General features: G+C 53.2%; 1 protein-coding gene across 2 annotated transcripts; it reads left to right on the plus strand.

Moving 5' to 3' along the window:
* Positions 1-3,435: 3,435 nt before the first annotated feature.
* On the plus strand, positions 3,436-13,096 carry RHOD (ras homolog family member D). Of its 2 annotated transcripts, none has more exons than XM_077862589.1 (5): positions 3,436-3,592; positions 8,116-8,203; positions 9,181-9,290; positions 11,063-11,197; positions 11,758-13,096. In XM_077862589.1, exons 1-5 carry the CDS (start codon positions 3,461-3,463, stop codon positions 11,923-11,925), a joined length of 633 nt encoding a protein of 210 aa, XP_077718715.1. In that variant the 5' UTR covers positions 3,436-3,460; the 3' UTR covers positions 11,926-13,096. The 2 variants fall into 2 exon arrangements, with proteins under 2 accessions (XP_077718715.1, XP_077718716.1); XM_077862590.1 differs by having other exon boundaries at positions 11,063-11,172.
* The last annotated feature ends 14,592 nt before the right edge of the window (positions 13,097-27,688 follow it).

Consider the following 27,688-nt stretch of genomic DNA (forward strand, 5'->3'; position numbering starts at 1 on the left):
AGGCCTATCTGCCCACACTGGGCCACACCTGCGTGTATGGGGCAAGGTGAGCCACTGTAGCGCCCACAGCCCACTGCCGCTCAGACCTTCACTTCCTCTCCTGCCTCAGCCCTAGCCCTCAAGAGGATGGCGCAGGGAGCAGAGCAGCCACATGGCGGCAGCAGAGACTCGGCTGGGGCCACAGGGGCCTCCGGGCCTCCGGGAGGATGGGGTCTGAGGGTCAAAAATGCAGCAAGGGGACCAAGGCCAGGAGACGATGGAGGATGGAGCCGATGGAGGCTAGAGAATGGTCACCTGCCCGCTGCCCCTACCATCACATCGTGTGCTGTATTTTCACCAATGCGGTCTTTTGTTCCTTTTTTGTGTCTCCAGCTTGTTTATTCTCTTGAATCTTCCTTCCTCTCTCCTCTGCTCCATGTTCCTTCCTCTCTCCTCTTTGTCCAACCAGGCAGTCAATTGGACATAACACCCTGAGCCCAGCTGGATGCCAGCCTGGGGTAGGCACTTCTATCTGGGGGCGTAGAGGTCGGCCTTGCTCCCTGCCCTTTAAGTGCTCTAGGCTTGGCTGGGGGCTAGGAGATCCTGCCTGGCCACCTGCATCCTGAGTTGAGGATTCCACATCAGGCCAGGGGCTGGCCTGGCCACTTCTGAGTTCTGGGGTCTGCAAAGCAGTTGCCCACTGTGCGAGGTGGCAAGAGAACTCTGGGCTTTGCACCAGTGGGGCCTCAAGGGACAGAGTCACCCACAAGCCTTCAGGGATAGACCCCCACGGAAAACAGTAAAACAGTAAATGGTACCTGGGCCAGGCAGACTGCGACCTGGGTCACCTCCAAAATAAACCCCAGAAAAACTGCTATCCAGGGCCTGCCTATGTCTGACATTCAGGAAAATCCTCTGCCAACCAGAGGAGACTCCCCTCACCCGATGTCTGCTGGGATTTAATATCAGGAGATCTGGGGCCAAATCCCGAATCTAAGTGTAACTAGTCTGAGACAAGCCACTGCCTTTCTCTGAGCCTCAGTTCCCAAACCTGTAGAATGAAGCAGATCACTTGCTCTGCCTGTGTCACAGGCAGTCTGTCAGTCTGACGGCTGAATGGAATAATGCATATGACGTGTGATATCAGAAGACAGCCCTGCTGTGTGGCTAGACCTGGGTTCAAATTCAAGTTCTGCCTCTTACAATCTATAGATCTTAGATAAGAACTTAACCTCTCTGCCCCTTATGCTCCTCATCCACCTGCTAGGGGACAGTGCCGGCACAGTTAGCCACCCATTAATGGGCACTGTTATTCTTAGGAAATGTTCAGTGAAACTGTAAGGCATGACATACCTCAAGGATGTCATTATAATGATTATCCCTATAGCAACCAAGGCCAAACGCCTCTGCCTGACTTTCAGCTCCCTCCACCTCCAGTCTGGCCCCACCTGCCTCCTAGCCTTGTCACCCAAAGCCTGATGACAGCAGCAGTGGGGAGAAGAGAGGATGACAAGGCTGACAGCTGATTGTTGGGGGACAGGGCCCCTCCCCACCACTCCTTGGGGCGGGGAGCCCTACTCCGTGGCTATACACCCAATTCAGTGCCAAGTCATTGCTCAGCCCTTTGGCAGTTTCGGGGAGGAAAGAGCACCTAAAGGGTGGGGATGTCATGAGATATTCCCTCGAGGCATCCAGATGAGGCTCCATTCCTCTTGCCAACTGTGCCCCAGCTGTGCTTAGAATAGGAGTCAGGGGTCTAGGCTCTGCCTCTTTGCAATGGGGACAGTGACTCCTGCCCCAGCTGCCTCTTTGGTCCACAGTGAAGTTCAACACGGGTTGAGGTGTTTTTCCACCTGCCCAGCTTTGAACTCCACAAGGGATGATGTCATGACATGGGAGGGTGTGTGAAACCCAAAGACTACCTTCTGTTCCTTGGAGCTTCACTAAAAACGCTCAGTCAAGGATCTGGGAAGAGCCTTGTGCCCATTTTCGAAAGATTTCAATCCAGTTCAGTTCTGTATTTATTCCCAGCACCAAAGTGCTCCACAATCCAGGCCCTGTTTGAACCTCAGCCTCTCCTAGCACCAGCTTCCCGACCTGCCCTCCCTCACTTTCCATCACAGAGAAGGACCACAGCACCCCAGCAAAGTACCCCCCCTTACCTCCATACTTTGCATGTGCTGCTCCCTCAGTTTGGAGCATCTTGCTCCCTCCTCCATTTGACTGTTTCACTTTTTCTTCAAGGTCTGTTCCTCTCTTCAGAAGGGTTTCCTGACCCCTACCCCTCACCCCAGGTAAGGAGCCCTTCTTCCCTACTCCTGTCCCACTCCTTGTCCCCACCTCTGTTGTAGCTCTTACCACACCAATGTCCTGCCTGTCCCCCATTCTTGGTGTGGGCTTCTCAAGATAGGGACCTCATCTGGAATGGTTCAGGGTCCCCAGGCCCTCAGGCATTGGTGTTGGTTAAATAGTAAGGATCACTAACAGTGTCACCAACAGTGCACCAGACCCTGCTCTGAGCACATTTTTTTTAGCACATTTTTTAAAAAAGATTTTATCCATTTATTCATGAGAGACACAGAGAGAGGGTCAGAGACATAGGCAGAGGGAGAAGCAGGCTCCCTGTGGGGAGTCTGCTGCGGGACTCCATCCCAGGACCCCAGGATCATGCTCAGAGCCAAAGGCAGACCCTGAACCACTGAGCCACCCAGATGCCCCTGCTCTGAGCACTTTATAGGTGGAAGGTTCCCTCATATTCCTTAGATTATGCCCCAGCCAAAGGTGAGACTGGTGGTCACCCACCCACCTGCGTTGAAACTTCCTGGTGCTGGCTGGGGCAGGGCAGGCCAGACTGGCAGGGCCAGCAACTGACCCATAAGGGCATGCCCTGGTCACCCCGTTCCCACCTGGCCTGAAACATCTGGAGGGAGGATTGTGGGGTTTTTTTTTGGGGGGGTGCACATTCATTCCTTCACGCATTCATTCATTCATTCATCCAAAGTCACTGGCTTTTTTAGGGCCCACCTGTGCTGGGCACCAGGACCCCAGTTCTTATCCCTACAGAGCTGGCAGGCGCCCCTGGCCGACCCCCACCTCCTCCTTCTTCCCAGAGGAAGTGGCCCAGGTCCTCCCCTTTCCCTGTCCACCCTCCCCCTACACACTGTCACACTGTCATCGTCCGGCTCCCGGTCATCTCCCCATCGGACCCGGTGCCCTCCCGAGGACGCAGGCCGCGTGTGGGACCCCCTCGCGTGCCCCCGGCGCCCGCACTCGGTAGGGGCCCGAGACGGGTCCCCCGAGTGGCCGAGCGGGACGCGGACGGACTGGCCAGCCGGGCCGCTCGCCGGACCCCGGGCTCTCACCTGGCCCCGGACCCCGCCCCCGCCCCCGCCCCCCGCCCCCCGCCGCGCGCACTTCCTCCCGCCGCCCCGCCCCTTCCACATTCCTGCCCGCCGAGCCGCCGCCGAGCCGCCCGCGCGCGATGAGGGCGGCCCAGGCCGAGGGCGCCGAGGCGCCGTCGGGCGCGCGGTCCGTCAAGGTGGTCCTGGTGGGCGACGGCGGCTGCGGGAAGACGTCGCTGCTGATGGTCTTCGCCCAGGGCGCCTTCCCCGAGGTGAGTGCCAGCCCCCTCCGGCCCCGCGCTCCCGACCCTGCCTCGCCGCCCCGGACGCGCGGCGGGGCGCCCAGCCGGCCTCCCAAGGGGTCCCCCAGCGCAGCGTGGATCCAGAGGCGGTTCTTGCTCCGTAGGCGGGAGCGAGATTTGTAAAGTGACAAGAATGGCACCTACCTGGAATCGTTATCACGGGGACTGACTTAGTAACCTGGGGACCCCGCAGATCCTGAGAGCGCGTGGTGGTACAGCATGAGCATGGCTAGGAGGGACTGAGGACACCGGAGCCAGACTCGCCTGGGCTGTTGCTGTGCCTTGGACAAATCCCCTACCCTCTCTGTGCCTCTTTTTTCTTTGCTTTTCTTTTTTAAGATCTTATTTATTCATGAGAGACACAAGCAGAGGAGAAGCCGGCTCCAGGCAAGGAGCCCGATGCAGAACTCCATCTCAAACCCTGGGATCATCCCTGAGCGGAAGGCAGTGCTCACCACTGAGCCACTCAGGTGTCCCTCCGTGCCTGTTTTCTCAACCACATAATAGGAATAAGGATGGTGCCCACCTTCCAGAGTCATTGTGAAGAGTTAATACAGGTCACAGGCTCAGCTCTGAGCTTACAGCAGGAAGGACTCACTGAAGTTTCGCAAACATCTTTTCACCAGCTGTTGTGCATACAGCGGCCATGTGGTGGGCTCTGTCTTGGAGGGTCAGAGCACACCAGAGTCAAGTCAGATAGCTTGGTTGGCAGCTCAGCTCTCCTCTAACAAACTGTGTGTCCCTCCATACCTTGCTTAACCTCTCTGAGCCTCCCATTTCCTCACACAACGTCAGAGGGCGGGAGACCTGAGAGTGGTAGTGAGGTGGAATTAGGTAAGGCTAAGAGACAGCATGTGTTTACCTGGCATGTCCTGGACGCCCTGGGCACATTACCTGTCAGTCCTTGGCTGGTGTGCTCAAACTGCCCAGGCGGGCTCACAGGCACCACGATAGGGGCTGGGCCCCTTACCCTGCCACCTCTCAGCCTAGTTTTGGGAGTCTGTGGGTTGCTTCCAGGGTCTCTTCTCCTTCATGCCTGTCACATCATCCTCCAAACCCCTGAGCTTGTGCAGACCCTGGGGAGTCCGATGGGGAGACAGGAGAGACCAGGCCTGGTAACAGTGTGAGACCTCCCTTTCCACTGTGGCAGCATCCAGCCAACTCTTGCTTTGTGGTTTATGAAGCTGACATCACCTCCTCTGGCCAGTCACATTTTTTCTTAAGTTGGATAGGCCAAGTTTCTGGGCCCTCAGATGCTGCACATGGGAACCTGACAATTATGGCATGGTGGGAAGAGTGCCACAGAGGGACCAGGCCAGCCAGGGTCCAGGAGACCGGCTGGGAGAGGTGTCCTGGGATGGCAAGGCTCATCCTGATTCCAGAGAGGCTGGAACATGGAAACGGGCATCTGGAAGTTGATGGAATGTGTGTTTTGAAGGACAAGCTGGGGCTGGCCAGGGGAAGGGAGGGCATGCTTATTACCAGGGAGATGGACTTGACTTTGTATGGGCTCTTCATCTTTTTGGGGACCCCTCTACCTCCAGGTACAAGAAAGAGCTCTTCTTTTAAAAGAATCACAAAGTCCAGGCTCCAGAAAGGCCTCATTTTACAGGAGGGAAAACTGAAGCTTGAGAAACAGCCTTGCCCTGGGATGCAGGGACCAGGAGTGGCAGTGTAGGTCAAGAGCCCAGATCTCCCCACCCTTGACCAGGACACTCTCTATGATCCCTAGTACTCTACCTGCCAGACCAACCTTCTGCTCCTACTCCTATACTCCTCCTCCTGGCAGGCCTCCAAGCTCAGGGAACCAGCAGCTAGAATACAGAGTCCCCCCAAAGAGCTGGGATTGAAGGGATCTGAGTGACCCTTATCTGGCTGTGGCCCAGCCTCAGTTCAGAGCAGGGGAGCAGAGTAGAGAGAGCTCCTAAGGTAGAGGGAAGTCCAAGCGGGACACCAGCCTCTGCTTGGTCCTTGCTGACATTTGGGTCCGCAACCATTCCAAAGTCCAGGGGTCCCACAGAAGGGTGGGAACAGGAGCAGGCAGGGAATACCAGCCCTACCTTCCAAAACCAGCTCAGTTCCTCCTGGTCATATAGGAACTCAGGGTGTGAAACCCCTGACTCTCCTTTCTTGAACTATGTTCTCCTATCCTTTAATGATCTGTCTGTGAGCCCCATGAGGCCAGACACAAGCCTGAGTCACCTCTGCCTTGGTCTAGGTCAGACCTGCCCTGCCTTTCTGGCTAAGGATAGCTCAACAGATAAGATTAGGCACTTACTGGTCAGAGTGACCCTGCCTAGTGGTTCAAAGAACACAACAGAATGTATAGACAAAGTCTATGGCAGGGAGGGTTGTGAGCAGGGAGTCATAGGAGCAACCCAGCCCCTTAGTCTGGAATAGGGCTTTCCTGCCCACTCCTGATACCAGTGGCTAAGAGAGTTGGTGACCTCAGGAGAGCAAATGGCTTGGAACAGAGCCAGGCCTCTTGAGCCAGGAAGACTGGCCTCCATTCTTAGCCAGCTGTCCAGTGTGTCACCCTGGGAAAGTCATTTCCCTGCTCTGTCCTCATCCCTAACCCTAACCCTAACCCTCTCCATCAGGAGAATGGAGATAGTGCTAACTTCCCAAGGTTACAGGGATCAGACACAGTACAGGTAGAGGGCTATGCACAGTAGATCCCTAGAAAATGTGGATGACAGTGTCATCTCCACAGATGTTTGCAAAATACTGACACATGTCTCCCAAGAGCTTCGTGGCAAGCTGCCCTCCACCTCAGATCAGGAGGGGTCCTGCCAAAGGGGAGTGGGTAAGTGGAAGCTCAGCAGGTGTCAGTCCCTTCCACGGTGACAGGCTAGGGCAGGGCACACCACCTGTAGGGATGGACGGCAGTTGGCATGTACACTGCCCCTGGTGACCAGCTTTCTAAGCAGTGAGCATCTGTGCTGGGCCTCACCTGCCAGCCAGTCTCTCCTATCACACTGTAAAGGGCCACTCTTCTCCTTTAACCAGTGAGGGGACAGGCCCAAGGTTACACAGCTGGTGAGGGCCAGAGCCAGTTCTAAGCCAGGAACATCTGATCCCAAAGCCAGTATTCTAGCCACTATGTCTCCTGCCAGGCAAAGGACCTGAGAGGAGAGGCCTGGGCAGGCAGGTGCTGGGGAGGTAGATGGAACCCTTGTCTGTACCTACTAATAGAGAGAGTGACAGCTGGCTAGAGTCCAGGGCGGATTGAGCCCCTATCCCAGGGCCATCCTCAACTTCTTTATCTGCCCACTCCAGGACTCACCTTTTCTCCCACCCTCCCCCTGTACCTTCCACAGTGGCTTGGAGGACCACACTGACACACCAGGAGCCCAGGGGCTGACTGTGAGTGCCAGTGGGCAGGCCGGCAGGCAGACAGGCTTGAAATCCTCCTGAGTCAGGGCAGGTGTGGGCCCCATCTGGTATAGGAAATGGGGAGGACAAGGGCTCCCCATGCTGCCACCCCACTGACCAACCCTGAGCAAGTGAGCGAGCCCTGGGGACCAGGCTGTAGCTGGTCCAGCATGCCACTCCAGCAAAGGGCTTTTGTTTGTGATAGAGTTTTGAAAACCTTCTCACTTGTTGCTCAGACCCTATGTGTATAAGTTCCCCCTTCTCATTCCTGCATTTTGTCTCATACAAAACCCATCCTGTTTCCATTCATTCAGCCTTTATGAAGACGGAGTACACTCAGGCTCTTGGCCTGGAGTGGAGGGGCTTGTGGCCTGAGTGACTTCCTCCTGATACCAAAGAGGGAAAATAAGAAAGGCAGAAATGGAGAGGATGTGGGAAGGGATCCAGCAAGGCATCCTGGGGAAGGTGGCACGGGGCAGGGGTCTTGGTTGGATTATGAGAGGTTGGGAGGCCCAGGGACCCCCAAAAGCTACAGGCTCCCCAGAGCAGATAGCAAGTCTTGTTTATTACTTGCTCTCCAGTATCCAGGACCAGAGAAAGTGCTGTTTACTGAATAAATAATGAATGAATGAATGAATGAATGAATGAATGAATGAACAATCAAACAAACAAATGTAGGTTAATGTCATGCCAGGAGGAGGGGACAGCATGAAGGAAGGCTCAGAAATGGAACAGTCCCCCATCCAGGGGGACAAAGATAAAAATAACAGTAGCCGTCATGTGTAGAGTGCTTATTTTGTGCCAGGCTCTGCACAGAGCTCTCACTGAATCCTTACAGCAACACACTGCAGTAGGTACTTTTAATATTCCCACTTTACAGTTGAGAAGGCCAGGGAGATGCAGTGCCATGCTGGGGCAGAGAGCTAGGAGGCAGGAGGCGGCAGCTCTAGGCCTCCTTCAACCCCACTGGCTACCTACTTCCCAGAAACTCCCTTAGCTGTCAGACTCCCAAAGAGGGGCGGTGCTGCAGGCGTCTGAGGGCTCTGGCCTGGGCACTGGGGCCCACCCTGCTTCAGAAGCTGTCCTCACAGCCTGCACCTCGCCCTCTTCTTCCTCAGAGCTACACCCCCACTGTGTTTGAGCGGCTCACCGTGAATCTGGAAATGAAAGGCAAACCCTTGAACCTCCAGATCTGGGACACAGCAGGTGGGTGTGCGGGGCCACAGGAGGGGCTGGGCAGGAGGAGGAGCCCCACATGCCCAGGAGCCAAGCCCTACTCCCTTCTGAACCATGGTCAACCAATCTCCAAGGGACAGGTGTTGGCCAGGATTAGGGTCCCTGGGAACCTGAAGCTTCTTTGCTTCTGCGCCTTTGTCTGTCTGCTGCCTCCTTCAACCAACAGAGGGTAGCAAGCAATGCCCTGGAGACAAGGGGGGATCCAGAGCTCTCTTCTTTCGAGGGGTGAACTATTCCTGGTCTCCTAGGCATTCTACCCTGGCTTTGGCTTTTTTTTTTTTTTTTTTTAAGATTTTATTTATTTATTCATGAGAGACAGAGAGAGAGAGAGAGAGAGAGGCAGAGACACAGGCAGAGGGAGAAGCAGATTCCCTGCAAGGAACCCAATGTGGGACTCGATCCCAGGTCTCCAGGATCACACCCTGAGCCGCAGGTGGCGCTAAACCGCTGCACCACTGCCACCGGGGCTGCCCCTGGCTTTGGCTTCTGTAGGATCTACCTGACCTTGACTTGACCTCTGCCCTCCAGCTTCCTGACCTTACCTACATAGGGTTCAGTCAAATCCACCCCAGAGCTGAAAGGTAACCCCAGGGTATCCTAGCAGCCCCCTTACTGGGTTAAGATGCCTTTGTCCAGGGCCCTACCTGCTTCTAACTCCTCACCACCCAAGCCCAGGTCAAAGCAGGCTTCTGACCAATGGCCCCAGTCCCTGTAGGCTGGGCCTCTGCCTTCCTTGTCCCCTACTCCTTCCAGAACAGGGCTATCTCAGCAAGTAGTCTCACCCAGACCAGGGCTAACACATCCCACGGGCAAGCCAGGGGGAAGTGTTCACGTGGAATGGCCACCTAAACACCATGAGGCACACAAGCAGGCCCTGACCCAGGCTCAGATGACCTCCCTGATCTTGGGGGAGATCTGAAGGGAGTGATCACCCCCACTCTACCCAGGGCAAGTTGACTATGATCGCCTGCGGCCCCTGTTCTACCCTGATGCCAGTGTCCTGCTCCTCTGCTTCGATGTCACCAGCCCACCCAGCTTTGACAACATCTTTAACCGGGTAGGTACTGGGGGATTGGGGAGGTACAGCCCTTATAGCCAGGCCTGGATGATATCAAGTCCAGCAACTTTGGTGTGTATATGGGGAAACAGAAGACCAGAGCAGGGGCAGCAACTTGCCAGAGGTTCCATAGAGATTCAGTGGCAGAGTTTGGACTCAAAATGCCATGGCTCTTTCCATCGTGACACCTACCTGAGGATGCTGGGTGACCCAGAGGCCCCAGCATCTCCTCAGGCTGGGCCTGCCTGAGGTTGCATGCATGGTCAGCTTCTGGCAGCTCTGTGTGACTGCTATCTTTCAGCAGCCTCCCAAGATGCCCTCCCCGCCCCCCCCCCCCCCCCCCCCCGGTATGTCAGGGATTCCCAAGGCTGCTCACTGCTCACAGGTGTCATGGACATAGTCCCTTGAGTTGTTCTGCTCCTAAACCACTGCTCCAGGACCTCCCTGTGAGTGGCATGCAAACTGTGCACCAGGATTCCTCAGAGTGCAACTGGTGACAGGATTAGCAACATTAATCACAGCAATGATAGTAATATTTATTGAGAACTTACCTTGTACCAAACACTGTTCTGGGCACTTAGACACATTTACTCATCTATTCCTGGTAACCTGATGGAGCCAATAGTAGTATTATCCCCAGACTGGGAGTGGAAGAAACGTTTTGACCAGAGCAAGTAGAATGTGGACTTGCCACCTTCCAAGATGAGAAGGAGCAAGTGGGGGATGAGGTGAGAAATGAGGCCTGTTAGACATCTCAGGGGAAGGCCAGGTAGGCATGGAGGTCTGAGTGCAGCTTCCAGGAGAGGGCCAGGCCCGGCTGGGCAGATCCATTTAGGAACTGCTGGTGGGGAAGAGCCTTGAACTTGAGAAAGTCACCTGGAGAGAACCAAGAGAGCAGAGTCCTAGGGCAAAGTGCCAACTAGGTTATAGAAAAGGGAGAGATCCTTGCCTGGTGCCAGGACTCAGGCAGGATAAAGGCCGAGTGTTCACTGTTAGATCAAACAAAGTGAAATCACAGTGAAGACCATTCTCAAGCACAGTTTTCTGGAGGGGTTAGAGTATGGGGAGTCAGCCCAGGATCCCACTTGGGCCTCATCTGGCTCCAGAAGCCAGGCAGTTTGATGCTGGTTTTTTCTGAGCAGACCGACTGAGTAGGCATGCATTCTGGAAATACAAATTCCCTGTCTCCAGATTCTAGACTCTCCAGTTGTTGTCCAGGCTGAAGTAACCAGGCCCTGGAGCCTCACATTCCAAAGAGCAGCTGACACAGAATAGGAGTGGTCCCTCCACCAGGCAAACAGCTGCTCCAACCATTTTGCAAACTGCTTTATTTTTAAAGGATGACTTATTTCTTTATATATTTCACCCAGTTGGGAGGCAGTCTTGGGGGCCCTTACCTTGCAGAGTGGCAGGATTCTAGCCTATGTGGGTGCAGGGCTCTGGGCCCCAACCCTGGGCTCAAATCTTGCCACTTCCATTTGTATGATCAAGGCCAGGTTATATAGACTCTCTGAGCCTCAGTCACTGCATCTGTGCAATGGGATTGACGATAGAACTTGCTTCGTAGAGACTTGGGGGAATTGATGAGTTAGTTCATAATGTAAAGTCTTAGAGCCCAGCACAGAGTAGTAATTCTCCCTAAATGTTGGCTGCGCTGATTATCTTTGCTGGAGTCTGCCTGGGGAGCAAGAGGGTGGCCCTTTCTCCCCATCTGCAGAAAGGGACAGCATCCAGATGGCTAACACAGCCCCACACTGCCACCCTCCCCACAGTGGTATCCAGAGGTGAACCACTTCTGCAAGGAGGTGCCCATCATTGTTGTGGGCTGCAAGACTGACCTGCGCAAGGACAAGTCACTGCTGAAGAAGCTACGGAAAAATAGGTTGGAGCCTGTGACCTACCACAGGGTAGGAAACCCAGCCCAGGGGTGAGGGTAGGTCCTGAGAAGGGGAGCTTCTGGGTATGCTGATCCCGTCCAGCCTCTGAGCAGCTCAAGGCATCCAGCACACTCAGAGGGGTGGGTCAGGGTAGGGGTCATCTTGGAATGGTTGGGCTTAGAAGTGGCACCTAGAATACTCTCAAAGGTTCTGCCTATGAAAGGCAGAGTAAGTAATGTGCTCATTCAGATAATCCTACCCACCTGCTTCACAGATAGGGACCCTGAGGCCTGGAGAGGAACCCTAGTTCTTTAGTCTACAGGCCCCTCTGTGCTACATGCCTAGGAAGTAGGTTAGTTGGTGCCTTGAGAGGCAGGGACCCATCCTGGAACTGAGGCAGGAAATCCAGTGAAGCCATGAGACTGCTTGGTCAAGCCAGGGGGCAGGAGATGTGGGTGTCCTAGAAAAACTTGCCTTCCAGTTTGGTCCTGGAGACTCCCTAGGACAGCCAGGAGAGCTGTGGGGAGGCAGGATGTGAGGCCACGCAGAGGTCTCCGCCTCAACATAGCCCTATCTACTCTCTCTGTTAGGGCCAGGAGATGGCGAGGTCTGTGGGTGCAGTGGCCTACCTCGAGTGCTCGGCCCTGCTCCAAGAAAACGTCCACGCGGTCTTCCAGGAGGCAGCCAAGGTAGCCCTCAGTAGCCGCAGTCGCAACTTCTGGAGGAGGCTTACCCAGACCTTTTGTGTGTTGATCTGACATCCTGAGGCCCTCTCTGTCCCATCCACCCCAGCAGCACAGGAAAGAGCTGGGCATTGAGCTGCCCACTCGGCCGGGCTGGACCCAGTCCCCAGACCGTGATCACCGTACTACACCTCAAACAGATGGACACCACCAAGGCCGGGTCCCCAACCCTGGGGCTTCGATCCCTGGACTAGAGCATAACCCCCCTGAGGCCTGAGGAAGGGGGTTCCAGAGCCTGTCAGCCCTGTGGAGGGCTCATCCTGGAGTCCTTTACAATGACTACCAGACTCCCCACTCCCAGCCTGGACCACACATCCAGAAGAGCCTGTTCAAGCCTGGCGCCACCTCGCTGCTGTCACAGGGCTGCATGTTCAGGAACAGGCAGTCCTAGGACCAGGGCCAGAACACACACCCTGCCCCTCCTCTCTCCCCCCCCGCCCATCCAGTAGTGACCGTAACAACTAAAACATCACTTGTCAGTTATGTCATGCGCTTTGCTTTACACACATGTTCCACAGCAGATGAGAGTCCACCACATGTAGGCACTGGAGTGGGACTACCTGGATCCAAGCCTGGCTTTATCACTTTAGGACCTCGGGCAAATTACTTGAACCCTCTGTGCCTTGGTATCCCCATCTGTGAAATGGGACCAATCATAGATGATGTCATGGAGCCTTTAATGAGTAAGAACATCATGAGACACATGCAAACTGCTTAGCAGGTGCCTGGCCCACAGTAAGTGCTCACAAAAGGTTCACAAGTGTTATTTTTATGTATGATAAATATATAATATTGCATAGATGTAATATACTGAATAATATTATATTAGGGTTTTCCAGAGAAACAGAACCATGTAGAGCCAATAGGATGTGTGTAGAGAGAGAGAGAAATTGTGAGGAATTGGCTCACAGGAGCACAGGGGCTGGCAAGTCTAAAACCTGTAGGGCAGGCTGGAGATTCAGGTCAGTTGATGTCGCAGTCTTGAATCTGAGTTCTGCAGGGCAGCAGGCTGGATACTCAGGCTTTCTGTGCTGCTGACTTGAGCCAGAATTCCTTCGTCAAGAAACCTGTCATTTCTCTTAAGGTCTTCAACTGATTGGATAAGGCCCACCCACAAAGAACCAGCCACAAAAACATACTCCTTCAGTTTCATTAAAAACAGTTCAGGGAAAAAAAAAAAAAAAAACAGTTCAGGGGCACCAGGGTGACTCAGTGGCTGAGTGTCTACCTTCAGCTCAGGTCGATCCCAGGGTCCTGGGATCAAGTCCTGCATCGGCTTCCCACAGGGCGCCTGCTTCTCCCTCTGCCTGTGTCTCTGCCTCCCTCTCTATCTCTCATGAATAAATACCTAAAAGAAAGAAAGAAAAGAAAGAAAGAAAGAAAGAAAGAAAGAAAGAAAGAAGACGAAGGAAGGAAGGAAGGAAGGAAGGAAGGAAGGAAGGAAGGAAGGAAGGAAGGAAGGAAGAGGAAAGAAGGAAAGAAGAAAAGGAAAAAAAAAGTTCCAGGGTGACACCTGAGTGGCTCAGTCAGTTGAGTGACCAACTCTTGATTTTGGCTCAGGTCATGATCTCAGGCTGATGAGATCGGGGCCCACATTGGGCTCTGGGCTCAATGGAGGAGTCTGCTTCTCTCCCTCCTTTTCTCCTCCTCCCCGCCCCTCCCCCCCCATGCACACATGCTCTTTCTCAAATAAATAAATAAATCTTTGGCTCAGTCAGTTAAGCATTTGCCTTCAGCTCAGGTCATGATCCCAGGGTCCTGGGATCGAGCCCCACATAGGGCTCCCTGCTCAGTGGAGGAGTCTGCTTCTCCCTCTCCCTCTGCCCCTGCCCTCAACTCATACTTGTGCTCTCTCGCGCTCTCTCTCTCTCTCAAATAAATAAAGTCTTAAAAAAGTAAGAGGGTACCTGGGTGGCTAAGTTGGTTGAGCATCTGACTCTTGATTACAGCTCAGCTCATGATCTCAGGGTTGTGGTATCGAGCCCCATGTCAGGGAAGTGGAAAGTCTGCTTGAGATTCTCTCCCTCTCCATCTGCCCCTCCCCATACTCATGCTCTCTCTCTCTCTTTATCTCTCTCAAATAAATAAAATCTTAAAAACAAGAAAAGAAAAGAAAAACAGCTCAAAGGAGGGACGCTTGGGTGGCTCAGCCAGTTAAATCCAAGTCTTGGTTTTGGCTCCAGCCATGGTCTCAGGGTGGTGGGATTGAGCCCTGCACCGGGCTCCATGTTCAGCACGGAATCTGCTGGAAATTCTCTCCCTCTCCTCCTCCTCTGCTCCTCCCCCGCTCCCACTCACTGGCAGATGCACTCACACTCTCTCTCCCTCTCTTAAAGTTAAAACAGCTCAAGGGAGGGACCACTTCATAGGCCACGTGGCTGGCTCAATTGGTAGAGCATGGGACTTTTGATCTCAGGGTTGTGAGTTTAAGCACCATGTTGAGTGTAGAGATTTCTTAAAAATAAACCTTTAATAAAAATTTAAAGAAAAGAAGACAAAGATAAACAGCACAAAGAAGAGACTGCTTGTGCCAGGTGAGGGCTCATGCCTTGGGTTACAGAGCTGAACTGAGACAGGTGAAATGATGTTATTGGCCTGCTCCAGAAACCCCGTGTGGGTTACAGGCTCCACTCCAGGGTTTTACTATAAACTGCTCAGGAATGGGAAATAACTTTTCCTGGCCTAGATTTCTAGCCTGATTGCTCCTCCCTGTCAAGCATACACTGTGCCCAGGATGTTCCCTATTCTTCCCTTTCTGCCCTCCCCAAGCCCAGCTCAGACAGATCTCTAATTTCCCCAAATATATATTCCTTGAGCCCTGAGAGTAATGTTGCTATGATGCTTTTCACAGTGACTCCTTGCACAAGATCTCAACTTCCGTGAACTCAGGATCCTTGTTTGCTTCATCTCTTTGTCCCTGGCCCCTAATTGAGGATGTGGCTTGGCCTTGTTGGCACTGAGTGTTGCATCTCTGGAGTCAGTAGCAGATCTGGGTTCAGATGTCAGTGCTGCCATTTTCCTTAGCTATGTGATTTTTTAAGAGTTACAGTCTTCGAACTTCAATATCCCATCTGGCACATGGGGACAATCATATCCATCCTACAGGGCTGCTGTAGGAAGGAAGTGACAAAAAACTTGTCAGGTGCCTAGTATAGTGCCAGCCAGAAAGAAGGATGCAAGAACCATGGGACAGATTTACAAGAAGAATAGCTGGGCTGGACAGAATGTCCTATACTTGAGGGTGAGATGCTGAACAAGAGATCAGGAGACACAGGTGCTGGCATGTGCTCCTTCCCTGAGATAACCAGGAACTGAGTCATCTATTCCTTTAGCCTGGTGTCTCAGGAGTTCTCTGGTGTGCCACACACTAGGACAAGGGCTAGGGATATTACACAGGGAACCATGGTCTGTGCCCCTCAAAGCCAGGTGTGTTTGCAATACCCTGGAAGAAGTACAGAGGAGGGGTCCCAACCACTTGTCACCGTGTGTCATGGTCCTGTGTATCTCCCCACTGGATCACCAGCTCCCCAAGAGCACAGACTGGGTTTGCTGGAATCCCCTGTGCTTCAAGGTATCTGGATAGAAGAGGATCATGGGTGAGTATGGGGGATGATATGCCCCATCATGGTGACCTGAGAGCCCAAGATGCTGTGTCAAGTCTTGCAAGGCAGGCAGGACAAAGGGATGTGGGGCCAAGGGGGCTGACAGAATGAACAAGAGGGTAGGAGGAGTGATGTGCTTGGTCCTGGGAGGGTCTCTGTCTTCTCACCTGACAAATGGGAGGAATAAGTTCCAGTCCTTGCCTTTTATTTCTTATGAGTGTTCTATCGGGAATGAGAAGATTAGATAAACAGGTTTAATGATTAAATTTGTGTGTCAACTTGATTAGGTCATGTTTCCCAGTGGTTTGGCCAAACACTAGCCTAGATGCTGCCTCAAAGGCATTTTGTAAATGTAATTGACATTTGAATCAGTAGGCTTTGAGTGGAGCAGGTGACCCTGTGTCATGTGGGTGGGCCTCATCCAATCAGTGGAAGGCCTTAAAGGACAGGATTCCTGGTCACGTGGCCAGAGGAGGACTGAAGTTTGACTCAACTCTCCCTGAATCTCACCCAGGATGCATGCAAGGAGGTCAAAGTCAGAGAAGAACTGCTCTCTGAGCTGAGGGGAAGCAAGATGGGGGTTAGGAAGATGGAAGATACAGTGGTGTGCAGGGAAGGGGCTTCTGGGGCCACTGAATAGGGGGGAAGTGGGCACATGCCCATCCTCATGGTGCCCCGCAGGGGAGCAGCTGAGTCAGGAATACACGTGTGCTTTCTCTCTGCCCCACGCTGCCTGTGGCTGCCCTCTTTTACTTTCTTTAAGAGCTTGTCACCGTGTGGCACGGTCCTGTGGGTCTCCCCACTGGACTGCCAGCTCCCCAAAGCACAGACCAGGTTTGTTGAAATCCCCTGTAACTCAGACAGTGCCCAGCATATAGAAAGCACTAGAGAGATACACATTGCATGAGTTGAGGTTCACACCAGGTCCTGCCTGGGTTACCACGTCAACTCCCCGCCTTCCTCCTCCTCATCCCCGCAGGCACAGCCGTGCTCCAAAGCACTGATCCAGTCTCATTACATCACCTTGAGCCTCCTGCCGCCTCTCAACCCAGGGAAGGTCGTCCAGCTTCCCCAGCTGGGGACTTGGGCTCTCCTGTACCTGGCAGCCACCCTGCCCTGCCCTGTCTCACACCCGGACCCCTGATGCCCAGCCACACCGGAGAGTACCGCAGACCAGTCCTAGCCTCCAATCCTTTGCTCAGGCTCTTGGCCCACCTCGTCATGCCCTTCCTCCCCATCACTGCCAGTTCAAATCCTCCTCCATCCCTAGATCCTTCAGAATCCAGCTTGGACGCCACATTCGTTCATTGCCCAGGAAGTCTGTGGACCCCATCAAGCAAGCACCCCATAGGGTCCGTTGTCTTTGCACAGCCCCTTGGCCAAGGAACTGGGCTTTGCTTCCCTGCTGTGCAAACAGCTGGATTGGGCTCCTTAAGACGACAGTCTGGTGGTGGGCCAGGCAGGATGGATGGCTGGAAGAGCAGGGGTGGGAGTCGGAGACCAGTTCGGCTGCTGCAGGCATCCAGACACGACAGAGAAACAAGCCCGCACAGGTCAAGGCTGGGTGACTTCTGGCCGCGAAGCCCAGGCGGTGGCATGGTGGACTGACCGAGGGAAGGGTGGGGATGCTGAAGGTGAGGGAAGAATGCAGGCCCCACCCCTGCATGAGAAACTTGGAGAAGGCGGGCCCCTTGCCCGGTGGGTGGTGACCCTGGGAGAAGGCACGGCCATCCCAGGTGTCGCAGGAGGACACAGTGAGTGGCAGCCCTTGCAGATGCCTGGCTGAAGACAGGGTTGTTATTATGGGCTGTTCTCCTCCTCCTCAGCTGCTAAGCCCCCCTCTTTCAATTCCCTACACCCTCTCCGGGCAGGGCGGGGGCCAGACTAGTGGGAGCCAGGGGAAGACACAGCCCAGAGGCCAGCAGGGGCCAGAAACCACAGACCACAGTGTCTTCATTTCTCCATACCGCCTCCATCAGCCTTGGGGTTGTCTGCTGGGAAGGCAAGGGGGGTGGGGACCCCGAGTCACCTCCTCCAGAACAGGCCACTCCCTGGCATCCTTGGGTGGGAGGGTGCGGCACACTCAGTGAGTCACGAAGCTTCCCTCTCTTGCTCCGCCTGTGCAGTGCCCTGAGTCCCACGTCTGGGTGCCGGGGCGGGGGGGGGGGGGGCAGGGGGGGGAGGAGGGTGGCCAGATCACCCGACTCTGGGCCACTTTCTTGGTTTTCTCTGGCCTCCTTCGGCTCCTGGGGGCCTTTCCTTTGGAGGATGAGAATTCATGGCCCCCAGGAAGTCATCTCCAAGCCACTGGAGAGGGAAGCAACGAAGCCTGAGAGCAGAGGGGTAGCGAGACCCACAAGGAGTGGGACAGCTGACTGGCCACCCCACGTTCTAGGGCTTGATCTCCAACAAAATGCTTCCCTTAGCAGATTGGATTTGGCCATCCTCCAAGGGAAGGCAGGAGGATGGGCTGGAATTTCCTGGGGGGCTCAGCAGTGGAGACACCAAGCCTGGTCCAGTGCCGATCACAGGGCAGACACTCAATGTGTTTGATTAGGAAATACATATTGGCTGTCTACCCTGTGGGGTCCCTGTTCTAGATACTGAACACCAAGTGGGGTCTGGGGGTGGGAATGAGCAGAATTTGGTCCTTGCCTTCCAAGCCACCATACTCCATCCTCCTTGGGAGTTCCAGTGTGGACACAACCAGTGGGGGAGGGAACATCTGACATTCACTTGCAGCCTGCTTCTGCCATTGAGATAAACAGGAGGGGAGCTGGGGTTGGGGTGGGGATGTTGTTGAATGACAGACACACACAAAGAGTTCTCCCTTCCCACCCACAAATCTGAAACAGTTGTTCTAGGATGCGTGCTCCTATCTGCCCACCAGAAAAGCATCACAGAGTGCTGTCTGGCCAGGTACCATAGGTGACATTCTGCACATCCTCACTTCAGAGAGGAGGAAACAGTTTCAGAAAGCTAAAGAGTTGCACCAAAAGCAGTGAATGTTTGGGGCGCCTGGGTGGCTCAGTTTGTTGAGCATCTATCTGCCCTTGGCTCAGGTCATGATATCATGGTCCTACGACCAAGTCCCACATCGGGCCCCCTACTCAGTGGAGAGCCTGCTTCTCTCTCTGGCTCTACCCCTGGTTTGTATTCTTTCTCTCTCTCAAATAAATAAATAAAATATTTTTTTAAAAAGCAGTGAATATTAGAGCAGGGCTCCTGGACACAGGGAGGGACTCCCAGCCCAGGCTCCTTAGCTCCCCTGGGCATTGGGCAGGAGGCTGGACCTCGACCAGCAGAGGGCAGCAGGGTCCAAAAAGAGATGCCTTTCCCCTGGACAGGGGAGGCTGGCAGGAGGCCCAGGAGTGGACACCTGTCCCATCGCCCCCACCTGGGGCACTGTGGGGCACCACCTTACTCCCAGCAGCCACCACCCACTAACTATGCCCATTCCAACATTTTATGGAAGAAAAAGTAGGCTCAGAGTGGCCAGGTGACTTGACCATTCAGCAAATCTGGGTGGACTTAAAGTGAAAATCATGCTAGGGTTCTAGCGTCAGAATCTAGGCTTAGGCTCCCAGCCCAGCACTTATGCTTCACAGGATTACGGTCAAGCGTGTGGGCTGGAGTGAGATCAAAGAAGGCCATCCACCGAAGCATTTTTTATGGGGCCACGTAGCCCAGGCTTGCTTAATTTCCTCTGTGCTACACCTGGGGAAGCAGACGGGGTCTCGGCCCCTGACTTCCTCTCCCTTGACCCTACCCTAGAATTTATAACATAGTTGTCGGAAATGATCAAAATACTTCAGAACTTCAAGGAACCCCAAGGGAGCGCTCCCAGAAAGGAAGGCACTGTGGGCTGGCACTGGGGGGGGGGGGGGGGCGTGCCCCACGTGACCAGAGTATCCTGGGGGGTCTGGTGGGAGGAGGGAAGGGAGGAAGGAGAGTATCTGGCGGACCTTGGCATCCTTCCTGCTGGAGAATGACCCCAGGTGGAGCCCCAGACCCTGTGATGGAGGCGGGAGGGTGCTGGGAAAGGTCAGTGGAGTGGAGGCTGTCTTCTTCCAATGCTCCCACCCACCTGATGAAAGCACTTTATCATGTGACAAAAGGCTGCCTCCACAGGGCAGGGCTCCCCGCTGGCCCATCCCTCAACCTCAGACACCCAGGGCTCTCCAACTCTTTTCAATTCCCCACCCCTAAATAGAAAAGAGTGTTAGACACTGTTGTCCCCGACCTTGTGCCTGGATTCATGGTGCGCAACTTCCCATTCACCTCACCTTTATTTCTGCCCCTAGCCCGGGCCCGGGACCACCCTGACCACTGGGTGCAGGGGAGGATGTAAATGCCCCCGTGGTCCCAGTGGTGATTTGCGGGACACATCATGAAAAGCTTCTCTTTCTGGTCTCGCTGTCCCCACTTCCTCCTCCTGCTTCCTGGGATCTCCTCCCTAACTAGTTTTTCTGTTTCCTGAAGTTGTTGTATTTGTTTGTTTTGCTTGCGTATTCATTCATGCACTCTACCATCCTTTCCTGAGCACCACCCAGCCCAGTCCCTGGACTGCCCCCCCCACACACACCCGGTTTCTTGATTCTGTGTGCAGCTTTACGGGGAGACAGCACTCCTTCCTCTCTGGAAGCTGGACCACCCAATGGCCCAGGTGCCCCTTATTTGGAATTGTTAAAGGGAGTCTAGGAATCAGTAAACTAGAGAAGAAAGGTTTTAGAGAAGGAAAAATTCTGGCTTTCTCCCTGACATTTTTGGTTTCAGACACATTGATTTATTATCAGATTAAGATCAGTGAATGGGGTCTCGGCTTCCTGCTCTGTAAGTGGTGATAGTACCTCCCTTGGCGCTCCACCTTGATGGTTGCAATAGATCTTGTATGGGAGGACTTAACCAGCACCTCATGAGTGCCCCGCAGATGGGAGCGTAGTGGGTGTTCTAGGGAGGCCACTCTGTCCTTAGTGATGGCCCTGAAGCAAAGAGCCAGCCTGGAGGGCACTTCTGCTGCAGACCTTGCAGGGGCTGCTAAAGGGCCTTTGGGGGCAGGGGAGGAGATGGAAGGGAGTGTTGTTCCTCACCTCCCACCACTCCAGTCAGGCGGAACCTCTTAGGACTCACCTCAAGCACCTGCTTTAGTGGATCTATTCACTACCAGCTCAATTAATATTCCCAATGACCCTATCAAGGTGGGTGCTCTTAACACAGATGCAGAAAGGATAAGACCCCCTGAGATTTGAACCCAGGAAATCCATGTCTCAATCGCTACACCTCACTGGCCCTTCCTGCCCCCAAAGACCTTCCAGGTGTTCCCTCCACTCACACCCTGGCCCGCTGAGCACCCTGCCCGCCCCTCAACTCCTCAGTTCAGATGGCCACATCCAGTTCACCACCCAGCAAAGAGATGGAGGAAGTGTTTGAGGCAGGCAAGGCAGGTGTACCGCAGAAGAAAAAGAAAAGGTGAAGATAGGAGAGAAGGCAGAGACAGAGAGAGGGGAGAAAAAAAAGAACAATTTTGGAATAATTTGATTTTTATATTAGAAATTAATCAAAGTGCTTTACCTTTGAGATCTTCCTCCTCTATACCCATAGCCCTCATTTATTTTTTATTTTGTTTTTTTAAGAGGTTATATATTTATTCGTAAGAGACACAGAGAGACAGAGACACAAGCAGAAGGAGAAGCAGGCTTCCTGCGAGGAGCCCGACGTGGAACTCGATCCCCAGAACCTGAGATCACACCCTGAGCCGAAGGCAGATACTCAACCGCTGAGCCACCCAGGCATCCCCCCTCCTTTTTAAAGATTTTATTTACTTAATTGACAAAGTGAGAGCACAAGCAGCAGGGAGGGTCAGAGGTAGAGGGAGAAGCAGAATCTGCGCTGACCAGGGAACCTGACACACGGCTCCATCCCAGGATCCTGGAATCATGACCTGAGCCAAAGGCAGAAAACCAACTGAGCCACCCAGGCACCCCTTTTATTTTATTTTTTAAAAAATAGGGACGCCTGGGTGGCTCAGCGGTTGGGCGCCTGCCTTCAGCTCAGGTCATTATCCTGGAGTCCCGGATTCGAGACCTGCATCAGGCTCCCTGCGGGGAGCCTGCTTCTCCCTCTGCCTGTGTCTCTGCCTCTTTCTCAGTCTGTCTTTCTCATGAATAAATAAATCTTTTTAAAAAAAATTTTTAAATTAAAAAATATATTTTTATTTTTTTAGGATTTATTTATTTATTTTTATTTATGATAGACACAGAGACACAGGGATCCCCCAAAAAATATATTTTTAAAGTAATCTCTACACCCAATGTGGGACTCAAACCCACAACCCCAAGATTGAGTCCACATGTTTCACCAACTGAGCCCCTATTTAATTAGGAGAAAAACATTGGACAAACTCCACCTGAGGGACATTCTACGAACTACCTGTCAGGTCCTCCTCAAAACTGACAAGGTCATCAAAAACAAGTGAAATCTAAGAAACTATCACAGCCCAGAGGAGCCTAATGAGACGTGACTGCCAAATGCAATGTCGTGTCCTGGATGGGATCCTGGCACAGAAAAGGTCATTAGGTAAAAAGTAAGGAAATCTACATAAGGTATGGACTTCAATTAATAATGTATCAATGGGGATCCCTGGGTGGCTCAGTGGTTTGGCGCCTGCCTTTGGCCCAGGGCTCGATCCTGGAGTCCCGGGATCGAGTCCCACATCGGGCTCCCTGCATGGAGCCTGCTTCTCCCTCTGCCTGTGTCTCTGCCTCTTTCTCTCTCGCTATGTGTCTATCATAAATAAAAATAAATAAATCTTTTTAAAAATAATGTATCAATATTCAGGGACACCTAAGCATCTGCCTTCCAGCCCAGGGTGTGATCCTGGAGTCCCATGATTGAGTCCCACATCGGGCTTCCTGCAGGGAGCCTGCTTCTCTGTCTGCCTATGTCTTTGCCTCTCTCTCTCTCTCTCTGCGTCTCTCATGAATAAACAAAATCTAAAAAAATAATAACGTATCGATATTCATTCATTACTAGGATTGTCTGGTTGGCTCAGTCAGTAGAGAGGGACTCTCAAGGTCATGAGTTCATGCCCCATGTTGGGTATGAAGCCTACTTAAAAAAAAACAAACTAAAACAAAACATTGGTTCATTACATTGTAACAAATGTACCAGGCTGGGATGCCTGGTGGCCAGCAGTTGAGCATCTGCCTTTGGCTCAGGGCATGATCTTGTGGTCCTGGGATCAAGTCCCACCGAGTCCCACATCGGGCTCCCTGCTCCCTGCTCAGCGGGGAATATGCTTGTTCCTCTCCCTTTGTTCCTCCCCCCCCCCCCCGCCCCACTCATTCTCTCTCTGTCTCTCTCTCTCTCTCTCTCATTCTCTCTCTCAAATAAATAAAATCTTTTAGGAAAAAAAAACATTTACAAAATTAATCCAAGTAGTCACCAGGAGAAATCTTGTATTTTTTTTTTAAAGATTTTATTTAATCATTCATGAGAGACACAGAGAGAGAGGAAGAAACACAAGCAGAGGGAGAAGCAGGCTCCATGCAGGGAGCCCGACATGGGACTCGATCCCAGGTCTCCAGGATCACGCCTTGGGCCAAAGGCGGGCACTAAACCATTGAGCCACCCAGGGATCCCCAGAAATCTTGTATTGATTGGACATCCTATTATGGGTGCTGGGGTGAGGGCCTCATGGTCTTTCAGCTGAGAGCCTCTAAAGACGCTGTCAGAGCTGGAGCCCTCTGTGCCACGACTGGTGTCTAGATGACAAAGTCGCAGGGGTTTAGCGACATCCCCCCAGGGCCTCCCTCTGAGGCCTTTAATGCTCATTAAATGCTGGTGGGCTATCTAAGCTTGAAGTGTCCCACCTCCAGGCCAGGACAGATAAATGGGTGCAATTCACGCTGACTTGTGAAATTCAAGTTCCAAACTGAAGCAGAGACCTGAAAGAGCCAGGGGAGACCTCCTGAGGGTTAAACAAACAGAAGCTGGCTGCTGACAATAGAAATGTAAACAGCCCCTAATGGGCTTGCTCACACGGTTTCACTCTCAGACCAGACGTATCTGCCCAAGCCCAAGTTCCCTGACCCCAGGAGTCTGGGGAAGCCAGGACACAGCAGTCAATCATTCCATTTCAAACCAGATCTAAGTACTTTGTCCCAGACAAACTCAATTCGGAGCCCCAGGGCCTGATCCCACCCCTGAGCTGACAGCCAGCCCTAAAGACCCCTAGTTGTCAGGACCCAGGACAGCCCTCCTAAGGTCTTTGGGCTGTGGGCAGAACAGCTCCCAGGGCCCGTCCAAGCTCACTGGCTCCTCTTTCCACCCCTCTGCTGGCCCCGTCAGCAGAAAGGATTAGGGCAGGTATTAAAACCTTGCCTGGGGATCCCTGGGTGGCGCAGCGGTTTGGCGCCTGCCTTTGGCCCAGGGCGCGATCCTGGAGACCCAGGATTGAGTCCCACGTCGGGCTCCCGGTGCATGGAGCCTGTTTCTCCCTCTGCCTGTGTCTCTGCCTCTCTCTCTCTCTCTCTCTCTGTGACTATCATAAATAAATAAATAAAAATTAAAAAAAAAAAAACCCTGCCTGGGGGGCAGCCCTGGTGGTTCAGTGGTTTAGCGCCGCCTTCAGCCCAGGGTGTGATCCTGGAGACCCAGGATCGAGTCCCACATTGGGCTCCCTGCATAGAGCCTGCTTCTCCCTCTGCCTGTGTCTCTGCCCCTCTCTTTCTGTGTGTCTCTCATGAATAAATAAAACCCTTTTAAAAGAATAAAAAAATAATAAAACCCTGCCTGGGGATGTCTGGGTGGGTCAGCGGTTTAGCACCACCTTTGGCCCAGGGTGTGATCCTGGAGCCCCGGGATCGAGTCCCACATCAGGCTTCCTGCATGGAGCCTACTTCTCTTCCTCTGCCTGTGTCTCTGACTCTCTCTGTGTCTCTCAGAAATAAATAAAATCTTAAAATAAAATAAAAGCCTGCCGGGAGGGGTGGAGACTGCAGGGCCTGTGTCAGGGAGGCTGAGCAGCTGGGGCACAAAGCACAGCTGTCCACTGGTCAGCAGGGGCCCTAAACGCCTGCACTCAGTAGGCCCGAGCCCCTCTAAGCCTTTGGTCGCAGTTTTACTCGGTGCAGCCTCACAAGGGCAGTAGCCTGTGGTCACCTGTGCATGGGACTGGGCCCTGGAATGGAGGGTTGCGGTGGTAAGGGAAGAATTTCAGGTTGAGCTGAGCCAGGCAGGGGGACCCTGGAGAATTTTTGCATCTGGGCTGAGAGTAGAGCAGGGCAGAACAAGAACCACAGGCAGGATGGAGGATGCCCAAGTGTATATTCAGGTTGAAAACTAGTCAGGGTCAGGATTGAGACTCTTCACCTAAGGAGCAAAGAAAGGCCCAGCTCGTGCCCCCAGCCTGGCTCCCTTCCCCTAAAGTTGCTCTGTCAGCTCCCACCAAGTACACACCTGACACCTAGGACGTCAGCATCACTCAGAGCTGTGGGCAAGCCCCAGGACAGATCTCCCCTTGGGAAGGAACCCTGGCCCCACAGTCATGTATCCATTTTTTACGAGAGGTTCTGTCCTAGTCCCACAGGCTGCCCTGACTCCTGCAGACTTGGCCACCCTGCCTGCCACAACTCCCTCCTCTCTTGCCCTGGGAGGCCAGCTTCTGCCCCAGTAGGATCTCCAAGTGGGAGCCTACTGGGACCCAAGGGAGACTGGGCATTGCTGTACCTCTGAGCATGTAGTAGCCTTCCTGAAGCAGGGCCTCCCTCTGCTGTCTGCCCTTGGCTGCAGCCCCTGCACAAACCCAGCCCACCTGGCCACAACTGCCGAGGGGAATACAGAAAAGGCACCTTAGGGGTGCCTGGCTGGCTCAGTATGTGGAGCACGTGACTCTTGATCTTGGGCTTGTGAGTTCAAGCCTCACTTTGGGTATAGAGATTGCTTAAAAACAAAAAAAAAAATCAGAAAGAAAGAAAGAAAAAGAAGAAAGAAAAAGAAGAAAGAAAGAAAGAAAGAAAGAAAGAAAGAAAGAAAGAAAGAAAGAAAGAAAGGAAGGAAGAAAGAAAAGGCACCTTAGCCTTGGACTCTCAGAAGTGAACAGAACTTCAATTTAACACACTTGACAAGCCCACCTTTGGGAACCTCAAGACGAAATAAAGCTTGAATTGTGCACTCCAAAGTACCTCCAGAAGGGCAGGCACCCTGAGAGGAGCAGCTCTTTATCTGGTGCATCACCACAGTACCCGAAGAGCCACAGCATCACCCAGGCACAGCTGAGCTGTGATGGCTCAGGGCTTCGTCCAAGAGGATCGCTGTCTTCAGACTTGTCACAAGACTATGAGCCCCCAGGCCCCATCTGGGCCCCTGAGAACACATCGCTGCCAGCTGCTGCCTGAAACTCAATGTCCTTATGCAAACATAGGTCAAAGAGGACAATGGACATGGGGTATTTTCTGGCTGATGATTCTAGCACTGCAGCTCATTTGTGTTAACCAGAACCTGCTGAACCTTGCAAGGAGAGAGGAAGGGGCATGAGTCATGGGCAGGCCTGACTGCTGGCCATGGAGGAGGCAAGTGGCCTGGGCCTGGGTGCTGAGTGAGTTGGAGCCAGCAGGCAGGAGGGAGGTGTGTGTGGATACGGGCGGTAAGGATACGGGAGGATCCTTTCCATGGCAGGATCAGGCCATGACATGCTTCCCATGTCCTCCTCCATTCCCAGGCTGCTGTCACGCCCAGCCACAGCAGCTGTCATCTCCCTCCATCATTTATTGTGGCTCTTTGATCACCTCCACTGGACTGTGATACTGTTTGAGAGAAAGGGCCAAGTCTTCCTCACCCTTTGTAAACCTAGTGCTCTCCAGCACCTGACACAGTGACTCCCATCTTGGCAGGTAGCAGGGCCAGTCCTTCTTCTACCTTGCAGTGCCCCCCCTCCCCCTGTCTGCTGTGCAGGGAAATTTCTTCCCCACTATGTTCATGCACTCACTCAGGCCTGGCCATCAAGTTCACTTTCCTGGGAGAAGCCCTCTGCAGCCATCTGAGCAGCCAGCAGCCCTCTGAGAGTTTCCCAGGTCCTGGGATCTAGCCACATCTGGCTCCCTGCTCAGTGGGGAGCCTGCTTCTCCCTTTGCTGCTCCCCCTGCTTGTATTCTCTCTCTCACTCACTCTCTCTCAAATAAATAAAATCTTAAAAAAAAAAAAAAAAGAGCAGGAACACGACTTCACCTGTATTGTTTTTCAACCTATTTATCTAAGCAATCTCTACACCCAGTGTGGGGCTTGAACTCATGACCCGGAGATCAAAAGTCACATGCTCTACCAACAGAGCCAGCCAGGCACCCCAATAAAAGTTCTTAGGGCATCTCTGGCAGCCACTGAAGGCTGGGGAGGCCTGTGAGATGCTGCTACCTGGCAGGCCTCCACTCTCCTTGCCTCATTCCTCCCTGCTTTCTAAGCCAACCAGGCTGTCCACGCTCAGGCTGGCTCCTCCTGGGGTGGGGACCATGGCATAGCAGGTTCTTTTTCCAGATGGACTTCCTTTACCACAGCTACCAGTTCAAATTCAAAACCCATCATGCCTAAAAAGCCTGAGTGAAGAACATCATGCAAGTCTAAGGATGTTTTCTCTCTCAGAAACTGACTGCTCTCCTCTGATGCCCGCCGTCCCTGTCACAGCTCTCTCAGAGAACCCAGAGAACTCTCCCTCCACTGCAATCCACGGCCCCGAGGCCAGAAGCTTCTGCGCTAGCCTGCCCATGGCTCCTCAGCTCCCCACATTCTGTCTCTGCCCGAGGGCTACTTCAGCTGCTAACTCTGCACATACGGAAGATATGAAAGTGCTGGGGAGCTCATGGTCTCTGGAGGCCATGTCAACCAATGACAGACGGCTGCTGGTGGGTCAATGAAGCTTTGAGGCCTGTTCTCTGCTGTGTCTCAGAGGCCCCAGCCAGGCTCCTGTGACCCACTGTCATATCTTGCTTGATGATGCACCTTTGGCTAGCCGCCTTCTCTTCCTTGTCTTATGTTCTGACTTTCCTATCAGGACTTCTAGGACCACTACCCACATAAACTACTTACATTTGAATCCTTGGTTTGGGTTTTGCTTCCAGATAAACTCAGACTAGGAAATGCTCACTTAATTACCCTTAAGACCAGAAACCTGTCACACTTGTCCT

The sequence above is a fragment of the Canis aureus genome, chromosome 21, assembly GCF_053574225.1.
Source record: "Canis aureus isolate CA01 chromosome 21, VMU_Caureus_v.1.0, whole genome shotgun sequence".
Lineage (NCBI taxonomy): Eukaryota > Metazoa > Chordata > Mammalia > Carnivora > Canidae > Canis > Canis aureus.